Here is a 22,698-nt window from a genome sequence, read left to right on the forward strand (position 1 = left end):
TGGAAGTCCAGCAGCTGGACTCGGTTGTCAGTGGCTACTTGAGGTGCACGCTGTTGGGTGCATTTAATAGTTAGCAGGAGCTTACCCTCATTGCCATCCTCAGCTGACTTGAATGACAATTTAATGACAATTAGAAATTCAGATGTAGTTAGGAAAGAGAGGAAAGTAAGAGGAAAGTAAAAGCTCTGAAGTTCTGAAGCAAGAATGTGAGGAGAAAATGCACTGAAATCAGTCAGATAAAAACCCCATCTTTCAAACTCTGATAATAACACTTGAATATTATTGTACAGTAGCGATGTACACAAATTATATACTTATTCAACAAAAAGTCGAAATGATTAAGCTTCAAAAACGTGTGTACGCACATACAGGTTAAAAGCAACAAATGTCAGTTAAATTATTAGCTGGAGTCAGGCTTTCTATCAAAATCTTCTGCAATGTAAAAGAATTAATACAAGATGTAGAATGTTGCTGAAAGAATAGATCAGCATTAATCCAAGGATAAAATGCACAACCTTGCTCTTAAATATCTGTTCAACGTGTACCTCAAACATTTTTTCAAACTATGATTCAAATTGTGGTTTTTATTTGTGCAATGAATACACCTTGAGATGCAGATGATGTCACTATATGTAAAGTAATTAAATAGGCGCTGGCAACATTTAACCCATACGAGATACAAAGTCGTCTTCCGCACATTGCTAATTTGTAGTGAGCTCAGTATTCTCGTACCAATGTGGGTATAGTTACAAAGGAAAAAAAAAAGAATGGCAAATACAAGGACATCTGATGACACAGAAAGTTGTCCTCACCATTGGGTAATAAGTGGTTCTGCTGAAGGGATTTGAGGGAATGATTTACAGCGAGGTTTTGCTGGCTGGAGAGGGCAGCATGGCTGACAGAAACCTGCGCCGATGGGGCAGTGGGAGACTGCAGTTTCTCTTTATCCCAGGAGCCATCGATGCTACCTGTAGGACAAGAAATAGAACACATTGTGAGTGAGTTGGTCTTCACCAACCGTTTCCTCCACCCAGTTCCAACTGCTTGGCAACCTGCTATGGGGCCAGGAGCTTCTGTTCATGGCCAACAGTGGTGATCTCAGCAATGCCTCATTTCCCATGCTTATTACAAAAGAAGTGGTATATTTCTTTTGGTAGGAAATAGATTCCAGAAAAGCTGCAGATCAAATGCGATCAAATGAGAATTGTCTCCAGAACATTATCACAGCACTCATGTATAAATGACCAAAATTCTTCTGGTACAAGCTTATATGCTGCATTTTCTTATAGTCAATTCAAGCTCTGGAGGCGAGATTTATGAATCGTAACAGAACTTGGCTAGGTGTTTGTTAAACTCGCACCTGTTTATAGATAGGAGTCTTTCAGCTGGTAGAAGATAGTTCTTTCCCAGCACTTCTCACTGCAAGCAGCCAAAGTGCTACACACCTCCTCCCTCATCTTCACTCAGGAGCCCAGGCAGTCCTTCCAGGTGAGGCGTCACTTCACCTGTGAATCAGCTGGTATCATCGACTGTGTCCGGTGCTCCGCCTCTTCTACATTGGTGAGACCCGGCGGAAATTAAGGGACTGCTTCGTCGAGCACCTCCTCACCATTCGCCACAAGCAAATTCCCAGTTGCCAAACGTTTTAAATCCGATTCCCATTCCCATTCTGACATGTTGGTCCATGGCCTCCTCGTGTGCCAAGATGAGGCCACCCTCAGGGTGGAAGAGTAACACTTTATAGTCTGTCTCGACAGCCTCCAACCTGATGACATGAATATCAATTTCTCCTTCCAGAAAAAAAAATCCCTCCCTCTCCCCTCTTCTTCTGTTCTCCACTTTGGCCTCTTACCTCTTCTCACCTGCCTGTCACTTCGCCCAGATTCCCTCATCCTTCCCTTTCCTCCTATGGTCCACTCTCCTCTCCTATCACCTTTTAGCTATCACACTTCCCCTCCCCCTATCTTTTTATTCTGGAGTCTTCCCCCTTCTATTTCAGTCCTGAGCAGTGTAAATTCTGTTTGCACATAAGTAAGAGGTGTATATATTCATGAGAGGCATAGAAAGAGTGAATGCATTCTGTCTTTTTCCCAGAGTTGTAGAATCAAGAATGAGAAATCATAAGTTTAAAGTGAGAGTGAAGATTTTTTAACAGGAACTTGAGGATCAACTTTTTTTTAAATTAAGGCTTTTAATTATGTGAAATAAGCCTCCAGAGGAAATATTTGAGCAGATACAACAAAAATATTTAAAAGACAGTTGAACAGGAACATGGATTGGGAAAGTTTAGAAGGTAAAGAAGCTAACTCGGGCAAGTGGGATGAAATAGGATGTACATTGTGGTCAATATGGTAAGCACAGGCCTGTGTACATGATGTATAACTAATGAAAATCAAAATTCAGTGTAAATTCATTATCGAAGCAGTGTACGTTTGTTACCATATACTGCCTTGAGATTCATTTTCCAGCAGACATTTACGGGGAAAAAAGAAATAAGTAGACTTTTATGAAAAACTGTACATAAATAGACAAGGACTGATAAACAACCAATATGCAAAAGACAAATTGTGCAAACAAGAAATAACACTGAGAACATGAGTTGTGGTATCCCTGAAAGTGTGTCTATGATCGTAGAATCAGTTCAAAGTAATGATGAATGATCAACACTGGTTCAGGAGCCTGATGCTTATAAATGTTCCTGAACTTAGTCGTGTGGATCCTAAGGCATCTATACCACCTGCCTGATAGTAGTAACGAGAAGAGGGTATGGTGGGGGTCTTTGATGATGATGCTGCTTTCTTGCCATAAAGCTCTATGTAAAGGCACTTATTGCTGGGAAGGACTTTGCCTGTGATGGACTGGGCTGAATCCACCACTTTCTTGAGCGTTTTCCATTCCTGGACGTTGTCGCTTCCATACCAAGCCATGATGTGACCAGTTAGGATACCCTCCAATGTGCACCTATAGACATTTGTCAAATCAGCTCTATGAAACTGTGGACTGCAGGTTTTTGAAATGAGCAAAATAATTGTAAAGGTAGTATAGAGACTGCACAAGCTGCAATCTGGAGCAAAATAACAAAAATGCTGAAGGAACTCAGTGAGTCAGGCAACGTCTGTGTGGAGAGGTGCATAACTGATGCTCTGAGTCAAGACCCTTCACTCAGATTGAAAGTGTAGAGGAGAGATGGCCAGTATAACGAGGCGAGGGAAAATAGCTGGCAAGCGATAGGTGACTCCAGGTGTGGAGAGTTGAAAGGCAGGTGGAAGTGGGGAGGGGTGGAAATTGTAACAGAAGGGGAGGGGTAGAAATAGTAACGGTCTGGGAAGTGAGAGGCAGAGGCAACAAAGGGCTGCAGATGATCGAATCTGATAAGAAGGCACCAAATAAGGTGGTGGGGCAGGGACTCAGTGGGAGGAGTGTGTGGATGACAGGCAGATAGAATAAGTGGAAGAGGGAAAAGCAAGTGGGTGACGGTGGGGGTGGTGAAACCCTGCGTGTGTGTAGGAAGAACTGAGAAGCCCTGGAGTAAAAAGAAGCAGGACAGAGGGGGAGCTGACAACCTGAAATCGGAGAATTCAAAGTTCATTCCATTCAGGTTGTAGACTACCCAGGTAGAATATGAGGTGCTGTTCCTCTATTTGGTCATTTAATCTCATCCTGGCAATGGAGCAGGCTGATGACAGACATGTCAATGTGGGAGTGGGGGGTGGAATTAAAATAGCTGGCAACCAGGAGCTCCAGATGGCCATAGCAGATGGAATGTAGGTGCACGGCAACTGCATTGGCATGGCTCTTATTACTGGAAGAGCAATTTATTTTCAACAGGGCTACTTTACCCTATTTCTGGAAGACGTTTTCAATCAGGTATTGAGCTCTCCTTAAGGACATTGCATTTAACAAAATGGACAGACTGGAAATACAGAAAAATGAAATCCTGGAATTGCTCAGAGGTTCAGGCAGCATCGGTGAACAAAGCTCACAGTTAATATGTCCAGGATGTTGATTTTTGCACCCATATTGGGAATTGGACCTAAAGATTCAGGAGAGATGAGGGAAATGAGAGAGCAAATTGAATTGTAGGAGAGTTTGGACTGAATGATGAAGGGAACTAGGTGAGAGGTGGTTAGAAAGATAACAAAAACCATGTCCCAGGGATGTGTGAAAAGAAGGAAATAAACATGAGACATTGCTCACAAAGGGAAGGGAAAACATTAATACGCAAAACATGAGATCATTTGAAATAGGATCATCGTGCCTGTTCTCCAAGCTTGCATTAGGGTTCAATGGGACAGTGAGGGAGGCCAAAGACAGAGGACACAGTGGGAGTGGACCAGAAGCTGAGAGTGACAGAGACCTCAGGGTTAAGTTTGCAGACTGACCAGAGGTGCTCAGTCTGAACTGTCAGCCAATTTCCAACTGTTTTTATCCCCAGTATAAAAGAGACCAGGTTGCGAGTACTGAATGCAGTGTACCAAATGGGAAGAAGTGTGCCCTCAGTCAAAAAAAAACATTTTGTCTGTTTTCAGATATGGGACATAACCTGGAAAACTGTGCTCCTTTTTCTACACTTTCTCCCAGAAGCTGATACAGATTCTCGCCCATTATTTGAATGTTACAAATCTGTCTTTGTTTCAAATAAAGGCTTAACCTTGCCACTTGTTAATCGACATTAGCATTCCTGTAAGGTAGGCATTTCTCACAAAGTGATGTGTATTTATGTCTTGAGAATACTAAATGTGCTAATTTCCAGTTTTGTTCAACTCTACTGCCTAAATTGCATCTGTATGGCAGGACAACTTAAAATCCACATCAACAGTATATGGCTATTATACTGGATTTTAATGAATCCAAATTGCCTATGAATTCCAGTGACACAAAACCTATTAATTTAGATTTAATATGAATTAAGACTTAATACAGATAAAACCAGTCTGTATAAAGTATGTTGTGAGCCTTAATGAATATTAACTATGAACTACTCTGTGATAACCCACTTTAAAAATGAATAGGCTATAGATTAATTTAGACCAGAGATTACACTCATTATTTGCAGCAAATCCAACATTCTGAGTTAGAGAGACAGCAAGGGAGTGAGTGAGAAAGAAGGGGAGAAACAGGGGTGAGGGGGGAGAGGCAGGGGGAGAGATGGGGGGAGAGAAGGGTGAGAGATAGGGGAGAGAGGGGTGAGAGGTGGGGGGGAAGAGGGGTAGGGGAGAGAGGGGGGAGAGATGGGGAGAGATGGGGGAGAGATGGGGGAGAGATGGGGTGAGAGGGGTGAGAGGGGTGAGAGGGGTGAGGGGGTAGGGGAGGGATGGGGAGAGAGATGGGGAGAGGGAGTGGGAAGAGAGTGGGAGGGAGAGGGGGAGGGGGGAGAGGGGGAGGGGGGAGAGGATGATAGAGGGGACAGGGGGCAAGGGGTGTGGACGAAGGTGTGTAGGGAAAGCTGAGTGGGGAAGGGGGTATGGGGAAGGGGGTGTGGGGAAGGGGAGGAGAAAGGGGAGGAGAAAGGGGAGGAGAAAGAGGGAGGAGAAAGGGGGAGGAGAAAGCAGTGGGAGAGTTGGGGAGGGGGGTGGGAGAGTTGGGGAGAGAGGGTGGGAGAGAGGGTTGAGTGAGGGGGGATAGAGGATGGAGGGGGAGGCATGTGAAAGAGTGGGTAGTGAGGTGCAAGGGGCAATGAAGTGGGAGCAAGTGGGAAAAAGGGAGAGAGATATAGAGGGAGAAGAGATATAGGGGGACTAAGAGGGAGTAGAGCTGGGAGTAGAGGGGGCAAAGGGGGTGAGGGGGCAGGGGGTGTGAGGGATAGGGGCGAGGGGAAATTACTTTTCATTCCCCTCCATAAATGTTGCCTGACTTGCCCAAATCCTCCAACATTTTGTTTGTGTTGCTCAGGAAATAATACCTGAATAATTTCAACACAACTTCCACCCCAAGTTAAACAACTTCACTGCCTCACTGGGTTCAAACAATTACTTTTATATTGAGCCACCCATGACAAATTCAGTTGTAGTTTTTTGGGATTAATATCCACTAATTTTGGGTGAGGCCAGGGTCCAGGTTACGGCAACTAAGGATACCTGGAAGCCACACACCTGATTAGCCTGTTATGTGATCGGGCTAGGGAAGATCCTGGCTAAGAGTAAATGGGTGGGGGGGGGTGGGGGTTGAAAGATCTATTTAAAGATGAAAAGCAATGTTGCAGGTGGAATTGTCTAAAAGATGCTTCAGTAGATCACAGAGTTGGGTGGTTTGGAAAGTGAAATTATGGGAGAGAGATTGATTGGTGGGGGACATGGGGGACATTGGTGACATTGGCACTGGTTTATGATTGTCACATTACCGAGATACAGTAAAAAAACTTAGCTTTGCAGATCAGCTTAAAAACATAGGTACTTTGAGGTCATACAAAGAAAAGGCAAATAGCAGAATGCAGAAAATAGTTTCACAGTTACAGAGAAAGTCTAGTGCAGATAGACAATAAGAGGCAAGGGCCATGAAGAGGTAGATTCAGTGGTCAAGAGTTCATCGTCAATGTACAGGAGTCATATAACAGAAGGGTAAAAGATGCTTTTGAGCCTGGTGGTGTATATTTCTTGAGTTTTTGTATTTTCTTCACAATGAAAGGGGCAAGAGGGAGAATGTCCAGGCTGGGAGAGGACTTTGATTATGCTGGCTACATTTCTGAGGCAGTGGGAAGTGTGGAGAAAATCTTGTTTTTTTTTTTACTTATTGTTTTTTTAATGATGTGATGAGCTGTGTTTAAAACCCTCTACAATTTCTTGTGGTCTTGGGCAGAGTCGTTGACGGCAGTCCAGAAGGGCAATAGGTATGGAAAGTATTTACCTGATGCAGCTGGTTAAAGACCACACTATACCAGAGGTAACGCTTAGAGCACTGAGGTCCAAATTCCCCTGCAATGTTCTATAATCCTCCATGTGGAATTCGTTGGAATTTGACAACCGGAAGTGTCTAGTGAATTTACAGAGTGATATAATGCAACTCAGAAACAGTGGCCATCCTCCATCTAACCATACACTCACAATCCAGTGCTAAGCTCTCTTGGCATCATTCTTGACCTTACATTGCCTTCCACTCCCATCTCCAGAAAATTGGAACTAAAGTCCAGACAAAAGTGAACATTATACAGAACTCAGCAGGTATCACCAGGGCAGCAGAATTAACAGTCTACTCAGTAATACCCGGTCTATTGAACAGCAACATAGACAGCTTAGCTAAGCAGCTTAGATGTAATCAAAATCATGAAAGCAACATAGCCACTGTGGGCGAGTGACCAGGCCCACAGTGGAAGTGCTCTGTTGATGAATACCACTGGCTTATAGCCAGTGAAGCTCTCCCACTGACAAAGGACATTAACACATTTAGTACAACTGAAATGGAACCCAATTTCAATACTGCAAAGTGATAGCAACCACTCAGTTATGCACCTTGTGGCTATTTCTGGATATCAAGTGATGGAGTTTCAACCTTCACGTAACCATCAATGGGAAGAATGCTAAAGTACTTAAGATCAGCTAGGCAAAATATATCCACCCGAACTACAACAGGGATATGAGGCATGGCCCAAACCACGACCGCTGGCAGACCCCTACACGTTGAGAGACTAATTTCAAGAGGCATTATGCTGTTTCACCTAAAGTCATGGGATGGATTACTAAGCAATACTAAGCTGTTACTGTTTCTTCAGCAATGCAAATGCATTTTATATTCTGAAAACAATTATTTTCCTTTGCATGACCCTAAATGTAATGCAGTTAGATTTCTAGTCCTATGACAATCCTGCAACCACACAAATCTCTGATACTGATTGAGTGGTGTCACGGCAACAGCCTTGTACTCAACATCAGTAGGACCAAGGAACTGTCAATGGACTTCAGGAAGAGGAAGTTAAGGGAACATAAACCAATCTTCATTATGGGACCCAAGTAGAAAGGGTGGGCAGTTTCAAATTCCTAGGCATCAACATCTTTCCAGATCTTTCCTGAGCTCAATATATTGATGTAATTTCAAAGAAGGCATCATGACAGCAGCTGTATTTCATTAGGAGCTTGAGAAGAATTGGTATATCACCAAAGACTGCAGCAAATTATTACAGATGTACCGTGGAGGGCATTCTAACTAGTTGCAACACTGTCCAACATGGAGGGACCAGTGCACAGGATCAGAAAAAGCTACAGAAATTTATAAACTCAGACAGTTCCAGCATGGGCACTAGCCTCCCCAGCATCCAGGACACCTTTAAGGACCCCCCCCCCATCACCCAGAACATGCCCTCTTCTTATTGATACCATTAAGGAACAGATAAAGGAGCCTGAAGACCCAGATTCAGTGTTTCAGGAACAGTTTCTTTCCTGCCACCATCAGATTTCCAAATGGGCAATGAACCCATAACACTACCTCACTATTTTTTCCCTTTTCTTTAATTTAATGTGTCTATATATACATTATATATGTATGGAATAAAATAACTGATGTAATGTTATGATTGTGGAAAAAACCTATGTGTTCAGCATCAAATTTACAGAGTTTTTATTTCTGATGATGTTTCCTCCATTCTAGTTAATGCTAATGAATAGGTTGGTGTGAGAGGCTCAAATGATGGGCCCATTTACCAGTATTGGATTTATGCTCTGTGTCCCTTGCCATTCCATGGCTAGCCTTAAAGAGAAGGTACAATTCTTTGTGATTGTACGAGCTTTCTCATTTAAATGCATGTTGGTAATATTTTCAAAGCAGCTACAGATATTCCAGCAGAGTGGCAACATTAGAGGGGAAAAAAAAACACAATACTGCAAAACTTTTGTATGACAAAAATTAATCTCAAGGTTCAATGATTATAAACTGCTTTCATGATTTTATTAAATGTTAAACCTGACCCATTCCCGCCCACAAGTAAATTATGGTCTTGCTTCAACCAGCTCCCACCATTTATTCATTATCCCTCAAGCAGTTTAAAACACAGACATTAACTTTCAATACGCCGGAGTGTACAGTACATTTGCTTTGGGTTGGTTTCCTTGTTGTTCTGAGGTCCCAAAGGCCCTCAGATTTGCAAATAAAATATTATAACATCTAAATAGAGTAACAGGGAAAAAGAGGTTATAAGAATTGAAGGAACTATTTCTCTGCTTCAGCTCTGAACAAAAATGCACTCAGTATGCACACACTTCTACAAACTATACATAACTCATTCTAGTCTGAGACTATGTTGACAGCTAGTTAGAAAATTCCAATACAAGCACCAACTAGGCCCAGCATAAACTCTGGTACGCTCCCCAGTTCTGTGCCTGCATAGTGCCTTGCAGAAGTACAGCCACACTGACCATATGCTCTCCCTCCTGAGGCCTAACTGATCCTAATCCCACTCTGCTAAGGGGCCGGATTCTCTTCGTATCCAACTCTGCAGCCTTATGACAAATGACACATTCCATTTACCTGAATGGGGTCAATGACTTGTGATTGAGTGTGTTTTAAGTTTTCTGCTTTATTTTAATTAATATTAATGTTATTAATTATTTTATATGCTGAATGTGACTATACCTCTTGATCAAGCTCCTTGCTGTCTCATACAAATCAACTCCACTCCTACCACCCACTGCACTAAGGTTAGTTTATGATTGGATTGACCATAGCTGGCGATGAGTCAGCGTACAGGAGCAAGACAGCACAACTGGTTGAATGACAATGCAACACCAGTGTTGATACACTAAAGAGCTGATTATTGTCTTCAGGAAGGGGAAGCGCAACTAACATGCAACAGTCTACATTGTTGGATTAGTGGTAGGGGAGTCCAGCAGTTTTAAATTCCTGGGTGTTAACATCTCAGATGACCTGCCTTGGGCCCAGCACTGAGATGCAATTAGAGGGGGAAGACAAAGCAGCATGCTTACATTCTTAGAAGGTTAAGGACATTTAACATGTTACAGACACAGAACTCTCTGAAAGATTTTATTTTTACCTCCTCTCAGTCCTAGAAGATGACAAATCTGGAACTGTGACTTTTGGTACGAGATTCTCCCACAAGAGATACCAATGTCTGTAAATCCACCCTGCCAAGACCACCCCTAGTATTTTAGGTGCTTCTTAAAGTCCTCTCACTCCCTTTTAAGTGCACAAGCTTGAAAGAGGCTGCAGAGGGTTGTAGACTCAGCCAGCTCGATACAGGAACAAGCCATCCCACCATGGAGGACATCTTCAAAAGAGTGCCTTGAGAAGGTGGCATCCATCATTAAGGACCCATCATCCAGGGTATATCCTTTGCTCATTACTACAGGGATAGGGTATAGGAGCCTGAATGTTTTAGGAACATTCAATGTTTTAGGAATATCTTCTTCCTCTGCTCCATCAGATTCCTGAATTGTCTATGAGGTTATGGATACTACCTCAACTTTACCTCTTTTGCATGAGTTACTTTTTTTTGTTGTAAAGTATAAATTTTTATGTCTTGCACCGTACTCTTGCCAAAAGACAACAAATTTCTTGACTTATGCCAATGACAATACGCCTGATTTTCTGTTTCAAGTTGCTCTGCAAGTCTAGTATAGTCCTGGCAGCTTTGGTAAGCAAGTTATTGGTGAGTAAGTGGTGCTTGATAGTGCTGTCATTGACCCCTTTCATCTCTTTATTGATGATTAGGTTGCCTTTAAGGAATACATGTCCTTGTTTATCCCATGTCCAAATCCTGACTGCAGTGGTACTGATGCTTCCTGAGCTTAATGCTTGCATGCTAAATTCGGCATCAATCTTCATATACATCAGATGAACATTCAATGCAACTCTGACAGGGATGACAAGCCAGCTGTGCCCCAGGAATCTTTTTATGCTGACTTTTCATTGTTTGAAAGAGAAGCACAAATCCTAATTTTTTGCTGAATAAATAAATTAGTTTGGCCTTTATGTGCAATGAATTATTGATACCCCCAGAGTGTATGCATTTGAATAATATATAAAATGTAGCCTCAAAAACTTATTCATTAAATTGTAATTTATGTAGAATTTATATAATTACAAGGCATTGCATTTTTTAATTGGATACTTAAATGAAGACCCCCTTCCTACTACGGTTGCAATGCCCCCCCACATAGTGACAGATTATTTTGACCCAAGAGGAGTATTAAGTAAATTTCTATTTGCACGATGTTATTTATGTGTTTCTTTTAAAAGATAATGCAGTAATTAAACTTAGTTTTATTTCTCTCCATTCAGGAAACTGCATTACAAACTAGGACTGTCATCCCAAATTCTATCATTTTAAGCAGGAATATTGATTAAAACTGTGAAGTGCACTACAAGGCAACACTTAAGCTTAATGTGTTTGGAAAAGATGTGTGACTAATTTGGTTTTCAGAGAAAGCATAATGCTGGCATTATGTAACCAGGGTGATAAATGGGATGCACTGTTAGTCAAATTTCCTTCAAAATGCACATATTAGCCTTGTTTCCATCAGATAGCACTCTTGCCTTTGTGTCAGAGGTTGGGCATTCATATCCATGGAGCCAAATTTCAGAAAAGGGGCATGTAGGCATAAATGCATAAAACCTCTAACCCTAACCTTACTCTCTGTCCTAGGACCACCGTATACAATCATTACAATTCACTCCGAAGGACACAAAGTTCAAAGTTCCAAGGTTCAAAGTAAATTTATTATCAAAGTGCAAATAGGTTACCACATACTACCTTGAAATTTATTTTCTTGCAGGCCTTTACAGGGGAAAAACTTCAATAGAATTTATGGAAAAAACTATACATAAACAAAGATTTGAGAAACAGTCAATTTGAAAAAGACAAACTGTACAAATAAAACAAAATACTGAGAATGAGACTCATAAAGAGTCCTTGAAATTGAGCCTGTAGGTCATACGATCACTTCAGAGTAGTGACGATCGAAATTATCTACGCCATTTCAAGAGCTTGATGATTCTAGGACAATAACCGCTCCTGAACCTGGTGGCATGTGTCCTAAGGATTCTGTACTTCCTGCCCAATGATTGTAGCAAGAAGGACATGGCCTGGATGCGGGGGTCCTTGATGATGGATGCTGCTTTCTTTTGGCATTGTTGCATGTAAATGTACTCAATGGTGGTGAGGGCATTGCCTGTGATAGACTGGGCTGTACCTATCACTTTCTGTAGCCTTTCCCATTACTAGACATTGGTGTTTCCATACCAGGCTGTGTTGCAATCAACTTAGAATATTCTCCACTTTGCATCTATAGAAATTGTGGAATGAATAAAGCTCATTGAACTGCAGTGCAGCAGAGCGTAATAAGCAGCCAGTAGTATATACTATGTTTAACACAAGCAATTGAGGACAATCTACTCTCCAGAGATTACTTGCAACTATCAATGGACCACTGTACCAATGCCAGTGCTTTCAGTTTTAATCACTCACCCAGCTTTACCCCTCCTGCACCCTATACTTACTTACTGCTCGTTACATCACTGACTTTTAGGGCAACAGTGAAAGTCCTCCATCTCTGGTGGTGCTCAGAGATTCCTTCCTCTTGTCAGTAGCTTTCTCTTGGTTTTCATTCCTGTCAGTCACGCAAGTCCCACGTGGAGACCCAGGAATGCCATCACACACAGGCGTGGAAGGTTTCTTCATTGCTGTTTCCATAGCAATCTTCATTTTACCACTCAGGGTTGTAACCCCCAAACCTGGAGGACTGGTGGCTCTTAGTCTGTCTTCTACCCTTTCACCTGCTTGGCATGGGTGACCCTACCAAGAATCAAAGCATAAAGCCCTGACTCCAGCCAACATAGTTTCAACAACGTTGTGGTCCTCTTGGAGGTGCAGCCAATACACTTGATTCCATTTTGAAAGCTCTTGTGGAATGAGAAATCATTTTGTACCACGTGCTTCCTTCTTCAGTAGGTCACAGATAGATTTGGGAGTGTACCCTGTGGCTGTCACCTCTCTAAACAAAGGCTTTGGCCTCCTTTGGTTTTGAATATTTCCTCTTCCTATGTTTATTCTAATTTAGAATTTGTTAGGATGAAACATAAGCAAAAAAAAAATGCTAAGTCTTTCTGGGGACCTATCGATCATAATAACCATTCCAGTGCTGGCGAATAAGAACACAATTTATTTTGTTCTGGTTATTCATAAATATATGGCTTAAAATATACAAATACCTGATTGGACATAGATTCAAAGAAATAATTGGACATGAGAAAGGGAAAGGACACCGAACACAATGCTAGCAAGATTCTATTGTGTAAACAAGACTGCTATTTACTGTATTTGCGACATTCAGGCAATGGATAATAATAGTGGAAGGAAAGTTGCTAAAGATTTATTATTTAGCTCTTAATTGCCCAGTATGCCCTGTTTACTTAAAGGCTAGGCAAGCCAAAGGGATGAATCAAAGGAAATCAGTGGACCCGCACAAATTATCAACTTCCAGTGTTATCTAACTGAACAGAGGTTGAGCGATACAAAAAGTATCACTTGCATTTCTCTATGCTTTGCATTGCTCTTAAAGCAATTAGTCTCTCTTTGGAGATTTGCTGCTTTTGAGAAATCTTTAAATGAAAAACCTACTAAATTGCATGTTGTTGATTTATAATCAGGCATCAAGGCTTGAAAGCAAAAACCTGAAAATGGTTCATTTCCATAAGAAAGCTACCTTACTAACCTACGACAGAATTAATTCTGATGAGAAAACATCCAACACTGGGACGCAATGAGATTAAACAACTACGGCACTACCTTGTTATTACAGCTTTTATCGAGCTGTGATTCTATATCAATTACGGCTCACTCCGGTAAACCCAATTAAAAGCTCACTTACAAGCTGCATGAATGTGAAATACTTAATACACAGCAAAAAAAAAGCAAATTCAGTTAGTCAGTCTGACTCAAATTTACTGTTCAAAGCTGAAAAGAAAGCCAAAAGATATTCTTCCTTTGAGAGTAGCACAAAGGTGCTTTGATTTGAATAGAGATAATAAAATAAATTAACTTCATTACAGATTTTAATCGGATTTTTCTTGCAATTAAAATGCCAACTGATCTCAAATGGGCAACAGTAGAGGGGCAGCAACTATACATGGCATTGCTGGGACAGAGAAGAGATAATCCGTTGCAGATGGACTTTTAATTGCTGCTTTAAGGGCTTGTACATAAACCAAACCAGTTCAAAGCAACATCCAAGTTATGTATAATTTGTGTTAATTTTAAGTTTATGTTAACTTATATTTGTCCTTATCTTGTAATGTACTGCGCTGCTATAAAAAAAAGCTTATTTCAGGCCGGTTATACAGTGAGGTATGTATGCCTATAACCACAAACTTGAAAGTGAACAAAGCACCTGATTGACTTTCGTAAGCTGTCTCTTCCTCTATTACTTGTCACAGTCTATAGGTTCCGCAAAATTCATTGCAACAGATGGTTAAAGGTTATTTAATAGCACTTCCCAAATTCATGATCCAATAAGGAAAACCACACAGGCAAGTTGCCCTCTGAGTCATTCCATCCTAACTTGCCATTCATTCATCATCGCTGGTTCAAATCAAGGCACTCACTAACAATTAGCAGTGTGGGAGTATCTTTCCCAAAGGACTGCAGCATTTCAAGAAGGCAGTGCCTTCTCAAGGACAACCAGAAATGGAAATTAAGCGCTGAATTTTCCAACATACCAGACCTGCATAAAAACAGATGTTATCTAATGTTATCTACGAAAAAAATAAGATCAGCTATTCCGGAGCATCCATGTGTACAGATTAGGAGGAAAATACAACTGAACACTAATTAAAGTTTTGTTCGGGGCCCCTTAATGAAAATTTCAGCATACGGCCTACTGGGACTAAGGTTTCTTTTGGGGAGAACTGAGTTCTTCCAGCAGTTTGCTTGTAACTCCAGATTCCATCATCTGCAGTCTTTTATGTCTCCCTTGTGACCAAATATTCAATTGGTTTGTCTTGCCATTAACTTACTGAGTATGGTTGGCACTTCCTGTACACGTCAGATTCCCAGCATTTGTAGCAGCTTGCTTTTGTATGAACTACTGTGTTTATATTGGCATTACCTCATTGCTGCCTCAATTAGACAGTACACAAATCAAAAAAGTTCTTTATCAGTCTTTGGGGACATTCTCCAGGGTATTCTCTATTGTTTCAGCTACACGGTGGGCTTTGGGAACTCAAAGTGGCTAAATGTTTCACACTAGCTTGAGTAATGGCTGCCTATTGTACTCACCCCACATATCTCATTCCTTTTAAGTGCTCAGTATCAGAATCAAGCTTATTTTTCACTCATGTATGTCGGGAAATTTATGGTTTTGTGGTAGCAGTAAAGTGCAAGATATAAAATTTACTATAATTTACAACATCTAGATAAATAAATAGTACAAAAACTAACAAGGTCGTGTTCATGGGTTCATGGATCATTTGGAAATCTGACGGTGGAGGAGAAGTTGTTCCTAAAATGTTGAGTGTGCATCTTCAGGCTCCTTTAACCCCTCCCTGATGGTAGTAATGTGAAGGTAGCATGTCCTGCATGTGAGGGAACTTAATGGTGCTATCAGTCAATAATGATCACACATAGGTTTGTCTCCAGTAACTATGGATAAAGTACCCTCACCCCTCATATTTTAAATAGAAAAATGGAGGACTTAGACACAGCATTCAATGGGCAGCATGTATGGTGCATCTACCAGAGCTGCTGTTCTGTGCTTTCAAAATTATGGTTTCAATTTTAACGTCAGCACTGTCTGCGTACACTCTGTAGATGCTTCCTGCCACCATGTGGGTTTCCTCATGTTAAATTACACCCCCCCCCCACTTCCCAAAGACATCCAGATTGGTAGATAGATAAATAGATACCTTATCCATCCCAAAGGAAATTACAGTGTCACAATAGCAAGACGAATGCACAGATATACAAATATTAGAAAAGTAAGAATGAATAAAAAAAATAAGTTACCTTAAAAATATATATAGCCAACATCAATTACTCCTAATGTGTAGGTGAATGAAAGAATCTCAGAAAAGTTTTATTAATATGGGAAGAAAAATATCAGTGTTAGTGTAAATGGGTGCTTGATGGGTAGAATACATGCCTTGGGCTGAAAGCCTCATTTCCATTCTATATGACAATAACTGCAATCATAGTAAGACACGTAGCAAAACACCTTTGGTTTAAGGTAGCTCAAAGCAGCCAACTGTTCTCAGTTGGAACACAAGTGAAATAGAAATTCTTCCTTGTTCGCGGATGCTGAATGTACAATGTAGTAGTACTTACACAGGGGAGTTCAATTCAAAACTTAAGCTCTATTGACTTCTTATTGGTCAAAATGCAGAAGTATGTGACAATACATATGCTGTGCTTGTGAGAGAGAATGCATTTCTGCCTTGTAGGTAGTCTAAATGGATGAGATGTTCCACCCAAAAATAAATCCTTATTCTGTTCTGGCCTCCATCAACTTATCTCTTCCCCCTTCCCCATCTTCTCGATCTGTCCATTAGCCACACATTCTCTCTTCCTATCCACCCCACACCTCCTCCACCACCACCTTCTTCCCTTTATTCCATAAGACCATAAGACACAGGAGCAGAATTAAGCCATCTGGCCTGTCGAGTCTGCTCCACCATTCAATCATGGCTGATCCTTTTTTGTTTTAGACACCCCCTCAACCCCAGTTCCCAGCCGTCTCCCCATAACAAAGAAACATAGAAAACCTACAGCACAATACCGGGCCTTCAGCCCACAAAGCTGTGCTGAATATGTCCTTACCTTAGAAATTACCTAGGATTACCTATAGCCCTCAATTTTTCTGAGCTCCATGTACCTGTCTAGGAGTCTCTTAAAGAACCTTATCATATCCACCTCCACCACAATTGCCGGCAGCCCATTCCACACACTCACCACTCTCTGCGTAAAAAACTTACCCCTGACATCTTTGATGCCACGTGCAGTCAAGGATCTATCAATCTCTATCTTAAATACACCCAACAACCTGACCTCCACAGCTGCATGTGGCAGCAAATTCCACAAATTCACAACCCTTTGGCTAAAGAAATTTCTCCGCATCTCTGTTTTGAAAGGGGGCCCCTCTATCATGAGGCTGTGCTCTCTTGTCTTAGACTCTCCCACCATGGGGAACATCCTTTCCACATCTACTCTGTCTCACCCTTTCAACATTCAGGTGACCCCTGTTTCCATCCAGGGGGTCAGTGTGGACATGGTGGAGAATTACAAATACCTGAGGATAAGAATTGACAATAAACTGGACTGGTCTAAGAACACTGAGGCTGTCTACAAGAAGGGTCAGAGCCGTCTCTATTTCCTGAGGAGACTGAGGTCCTTTAACATCTGCCGGACGATGCTGAGGATGTTCTACGAGTCTGTGGTGGCCAGTGTGATCATGTTTGCTGTTGAGTGCTGGAGCAGCAGGCTGAGGGTAGCAGACACCAACAGAATCAACAAACTCATTTGTAAGGCCAGTGATGTTGTGGGGATGGAACTGGACTCTTTCATGGTGGTGTCTGAAAAGAGGATGCTGTCCAAGTTGCATGCCATCTTGGACAATGTCTCCCATCCACTACATAATGTACTGGGTGGGCACAGGAGTACATTCAGCCAGAGACTCATTCCTCCGAGATGCAGCACAGAGCGTCATAGGAAGTCATTCCTGCCTGTGGCCATCAAACTTTACAACTCCTCCCTTGGAGGGTCGGACACCCTGAGCCAATAGGCTGGTCCTGGACTTATTTCATAATTTACTGGCATAATTTACATATTACTATTTAACTATTTATGGTTCTATTACTATTTATTATTCATGGTGCAACTGTAACGAAAACCAAGTTCCCCCAGGATCAATAAAGTATGACTATGACTATTCAAAAGGTTTCAATGAGATCCCCTCTCATCCTTCTGAATTCCAGAGAGTACAAATCCAGAGCCATCAAATGTTTCTCATATGATAACCCTTTTATTCCTGGAATCATCCTTGTGAACCTCCTCTGGACCTTCTCCAATGCCAGCACATCTTTTCTAAGATGTGGGGCCCAAAACTGTTCACAATCCTCAGGCTTCAGCATTGTCTTATAAAGCCATAACATCATCTCCCTGCTCTTGTATTCTAGACCTCCTGAAATGAATGCTAACATGGCATTTCCCTTCCTGTAAGTTGACCTTCAGGGTGTTCTTCATAAGGACTCCCAAGTCCCTTTGCATCTCAGATTCCTGTATTTTCTCCCCGTTTAGAAAATAGTCCGGACATTTATTTCTACTACTCAAGTGCATGACCATGCATTTCCAACATTGTATTTCATTTGCCACTTTCTTGTCCATTCTCCTAATCTGTCTTTCTGCATCCTACCTGTTTCTTCAACACTACCTGCTCCTCCACCAGTCTTCATATCATCTGCAAACTTGGAAGCAAAGCCATCTATTTTGTCATTTAGATCATTTATATACAGCATAAAAAGAAGCGCTCCCAACACCGACTCCTGCGGAACTCCACTAGTCACTGGTAGCCAACCAGAAAAGGATCCTTTTATTCCCACTTGCTGCCTCCTATCAATCGGCAAATGCTCTAACCATGTTAGTAATTTTTCAGCCAGTGATCTAACCGTGTTAGTAGCTTTCCACATACTATTCCATGTTCTATTGTCTTCTCCTATTAGATTCCAAATTCTTCAGCTCTTTGTTCCTTCTGCCTATTGGCTCCCAGCTTTTAATATCATTCCCATTCACCTATCCCTCACCTGCCTATGCACCAATCACCTGCCAGCTCTCAGTTCACCTTCCTCCCAATTTACCACACTGGCAATCTCCCTTCATCAACCCAGTCCTGCTGAAACGATGGTTATCTATTTCCTTTTGTAGATGCTGCCTGATCTGCTGAGTTCCTCCTGCTGTTTCTGTGAAAGATCTTTACTGCAGCTCTCAATATTTTTAATACCTCTTTTTGAAAAAAAAATCTTCCATTTTTCTTCACTTATAATCAGAAAATAAAGCACACATAATGACTATGCATGTAAGATACTTAAACATGCTTTTAAGAAAAAAGAATGATGAAAACAAGACAAGTAGGGTTTCAAAGATTACAGGGACACCACAATGAACAAAAAGTAAAGAGTTTCTCCTGCCCTGTTCCAACAATACTTAGTTAAAGTACGAGGAGTAGTACTTACAAGGCTTCTGAAAGCATAAATGTCATCCCATTAAGAAAATGGCATTGCTATCAGTAAATAGTAGCCCCAAGGGAAACGTGTGTATTGATTTTATTACTGTGTCGGTTGGTGTGTATTTGCAATTGTCAACTCTAATTTGAAATTGCACATTAAATGCTCCTTTACCAGCTCATTCAATGAACACTATGCCTTTGTCCAGGCAAATTAAACTTTCAAAGCAGCTAAGCAAAAGACAACACACTGCAGAGTAGCAAACAGTTTTGTTTAGTTACTTATCTTTGATAAAGTTAAGAAAATAAATATTCTTTATTCCATGGAGTAGGTGTAGGAATCTGATGAGAGGACATGATTGCAAAAACTAATGATATGCCTGCAGTATTATGGAAGAAAGCAAGGAATTCCTCTGTGCATGTGGTTTAATTTTGTTTACCATATCTTAAAAGAGAAAACTAAACTCTGTGTAATTGCCTCTTTTCCATCAGAATCTGAGAGGTACAGACCCCTTTTATATGACACATCAACTCGAGGTAATGTGGAATGATTAAAATCAAAATATGTTATGCATCTATTCGGAAGCACTAAGAATATACTGTACATATTCACACAACAGTTTGAGTGGGATTGGCCAATGGAACAACAATCACTCATTCTGCAATCTGGTTTGCAGATAGGGATTTTAGTAGAATATTGTCATTGAATTTACAGTCTCAGATACCATGAAGGTCAACTTTAGTCCATCCTTCCCAGAAAACACCATAGATTTGGGCACATAAAATGACCACTATTGGTAAAAAAGAAAACTAATTTCTGGGATTGAGCCTTCTTTCAATCACCAGTTAATGTCTTTGACACTTAATACCCACTCTCACTCTTATAACCTCTTATCCCACTTACAACCTCTTATCTAAGCTTTCACTGAGACCATTAAGATCAATTTCAGTGGAATTGCCGTATCTGCTGCTGAAACAATCATACTTGCCTTTGTAACATCTGGATTTGTCTAGTTGAACACACATACCTACAAAATCCAATTTACCCTTTATAGATTTGGCATCATCCAAAATGCTGCTGCCTTCATCCATACCCATACCAAATCCTGATGAAAATCCAATATACTGATGAAAGCTCCTTGACCTGAAGTGCTTACTTCATTCCTCATCTCACAGATGCTGATTGACCTGCTGACTACATCTCCCTCTTTTTTCCAGCTCCTACAGTCAACCCAAATATCCATTCTTCTCCACATCGGACCTCTTGAATAGACTTTCTTTTTATCATTCCATCACTGGCTACTATGCCTCCTTCACAAAGCCTTAGTTACAAAGACTAGATTTGTTAAAATGCACCAGCTATAAAGCAGGGTTATCGAGAAGTTTGACGTGATGCTACATCCGTGTAGATACCTGTACATTGCATAACTACTAGTTAATGGCAGTGCAAATTCAAACAGTGATCAAAAACGGATACACTCTCTGGGCACATATGGTACAGTAAACTTGAGACAAATCCATGCACTGTTTAATTTCCATTGAGCTAAAAACTAACTGCTGAAAGAACTCAACAGGTCAGGCAAGATCTGTGGAGGGAAAAGGACAGTTGATGTTCCGAAGTGAGACCCTTTACTTTAGGGGTTCCCAACCTGGGGTTCATGGAGTCCTTTAGTACTGGTACTGTGTTGGTCCAAGGAATAAAAACAGTTTGGAACACTTGCTTTGTTTGGAGACTGAAGAGACCAGATGAACGTTTGTGATCTTTAACTCCAAACGTCCATTTCTGTCCATAGGTACTGCCAGACCTGTTGAGTTTCTCTAGCAGTATGTTTTTAGCTCCTAATCCCAGCACTTGCACCCGTTTGCGCTTCCAGTGAATGAGCAATTTAAGCCTGAAAATTATACAGAACAATTTATAGTGGTCTCTTTCAAGCACCTTTGTTAGTTGGCTGAATGAAAGGTTTAATCCAAAATAAATTAATAACTCACGAATAGGCAAACTGATGAATTCTACAGCAGAACATCAATTTGAGTACCCTTGCACAAAACTTGTAAGACATGCTTAGGAGTCATAGCACTCCAAGGAAAAGGATTCTAAAATGTAAACCTATCTACCTCTTTATATTGAAGAGCATTTTTGAAAGTGTGTATATTAAACTACAGAATCAGAGACAGTAATCCAATAATTGCAAAATATCTACAATGGCTGGTTTGGTAGAACATTTGCAATATCGACTTTACAATGAAAAGCAGCTCCTAAGACTACAGCACAACACTTCAGGTCTGACATTGCAGAGTGTTACTAGTGCAGGGGTCCCCAACCTCTGTTGCACTGCGGACCGGTTTCGTATTGACAATATTCTTGTGGACTGGCCAACCGGGGGGGGGGGGGGGCCGGGGTAGGGTTGCCAACGGGCAAGAGTAGTAGTCAAATACGTTGGGTTTACACCGATAAAGACTACAATGACCATGAAGCCTTGCGCGGGCACCAGTGCGCATGCGTGTATGATTTTTTTCTACAGAACATTTTTGGTTATTCTGTTCGGCAGGGGCGGGTTGTTAATCACGACCGGAATATCAGTGATAAGTGGCTAATACATTCAATTTCCGTTCTAAAAGGGTTTCTGTGACGAATTTAATATTAAACACATAGTGCATGGATATAGTGATAAGTCAATTATCAGGGGAGGACAGGGGAGCTTGAAGTAAGTGTTGAACGAACTTCCAGTAGAAATGGTAGAGGCAGGTTCGATATTATCATTTAAAGAAAAATTGGATAGGTATATGGACAGGAAAGGAATGGAGGGTTATGGGCTGAGTGCAGGTCGGTGGGACGAGGTGAGAGTAGCGTTCGGCACGGGCTAAAAGGGCAGAGATGGCTTGTTTCCGTGCTGTAATTGTTACGTGGTTATATAAGTCAATAGCATCATAACATTTTAAGTAACGTTTGGATATTAAACAAGCAACATATATTTTCCCCGGTACGAACATATAAAATCATTGCAACACACCAATATCGCTGAATCAGTGGGAGCCCTGGGCTTGTTTTCCTGCAACAAGACGGTCCTATCGAAGGGTGACAGGAGACAGCGATAGTCGAATGGAGTTTCTTATATCCAGTCTATTCCGCAATTTAGTTTTTGCTGCATTCATTGCAGAGATATGTTGGAAATGGAAGCAACGTTTTCAGTGCTTTCGTGGCTATGTCAGGATATTTAGCCTTGACTTTGATCTGGAATGCCGGCAGAGATGTTATGTCAAACATACTTTCCAGCCCGCCGTCACTTGCAAGCTTGAGGAGTTGATCTTCTTCCCGCGCTGACATGGATGACACGCGGGTAATGACCTCGCGTGCGTTCAAGCTCAACAGTGCGTGACAGAGAATGAGGAAAGGTGCAGCTGACTCATATCATCAAATCATATCGCTTCCTCACGGCCCGGTAGCGTATGCTTTGCGGCCCGATACCGGTCCGCGGCCCAGTGGTTGGGGACCGCTGTACTAGTGGACTGCTGCACTGTTAGAGATGTCTTCTTTAGTACAAGACTA

At 41.4% G+C, this 22,698-nt stretch overlaps 1 protein-coding gene across 4 annotated transcripts in view; it reads right to left on the reverse strand.

Moving 5' to 3' along the window:
- Positions 1-22,698, reverse strand: part of LOC134346787 (dachshund homolog 1-like) — a 586,859-nt gene that overhangs the window by 151,091 nt on the left and 413,070 nt on the right. For 3 of the 4 annotated variants that reach the window (XM_063048437.1, XM_063048436.1, XM_063048438.1), the window contains exon 4: positions 813-968. The exons of the other annotated variant lie outside the window; for it this stretch is intronic. In XM_063048437.1, the coding sequence (XP_062904507.1) occupies positions 813-968 (156 nt within the window). The remainder of the gene's footprint in view (positions 1-812; positions 969-22,698) is intronic. 4 annotated transcript variants of the gene reach the window in all.

This window comes from Mobula hypostoma, chromosome 5 (genome assembly GCF_963921235.1).
Source record: "Mobula hypostoma chromosome 5, sMobHyp1.1, whole genome shotgun sequence".
Taxonomy (NCBI): Eukaryota; Metazoa; Chordata; class Chondrichthyes; order Myliobatiformes; family Myliobatidae; genus Mobula; species Mobula hypostoma.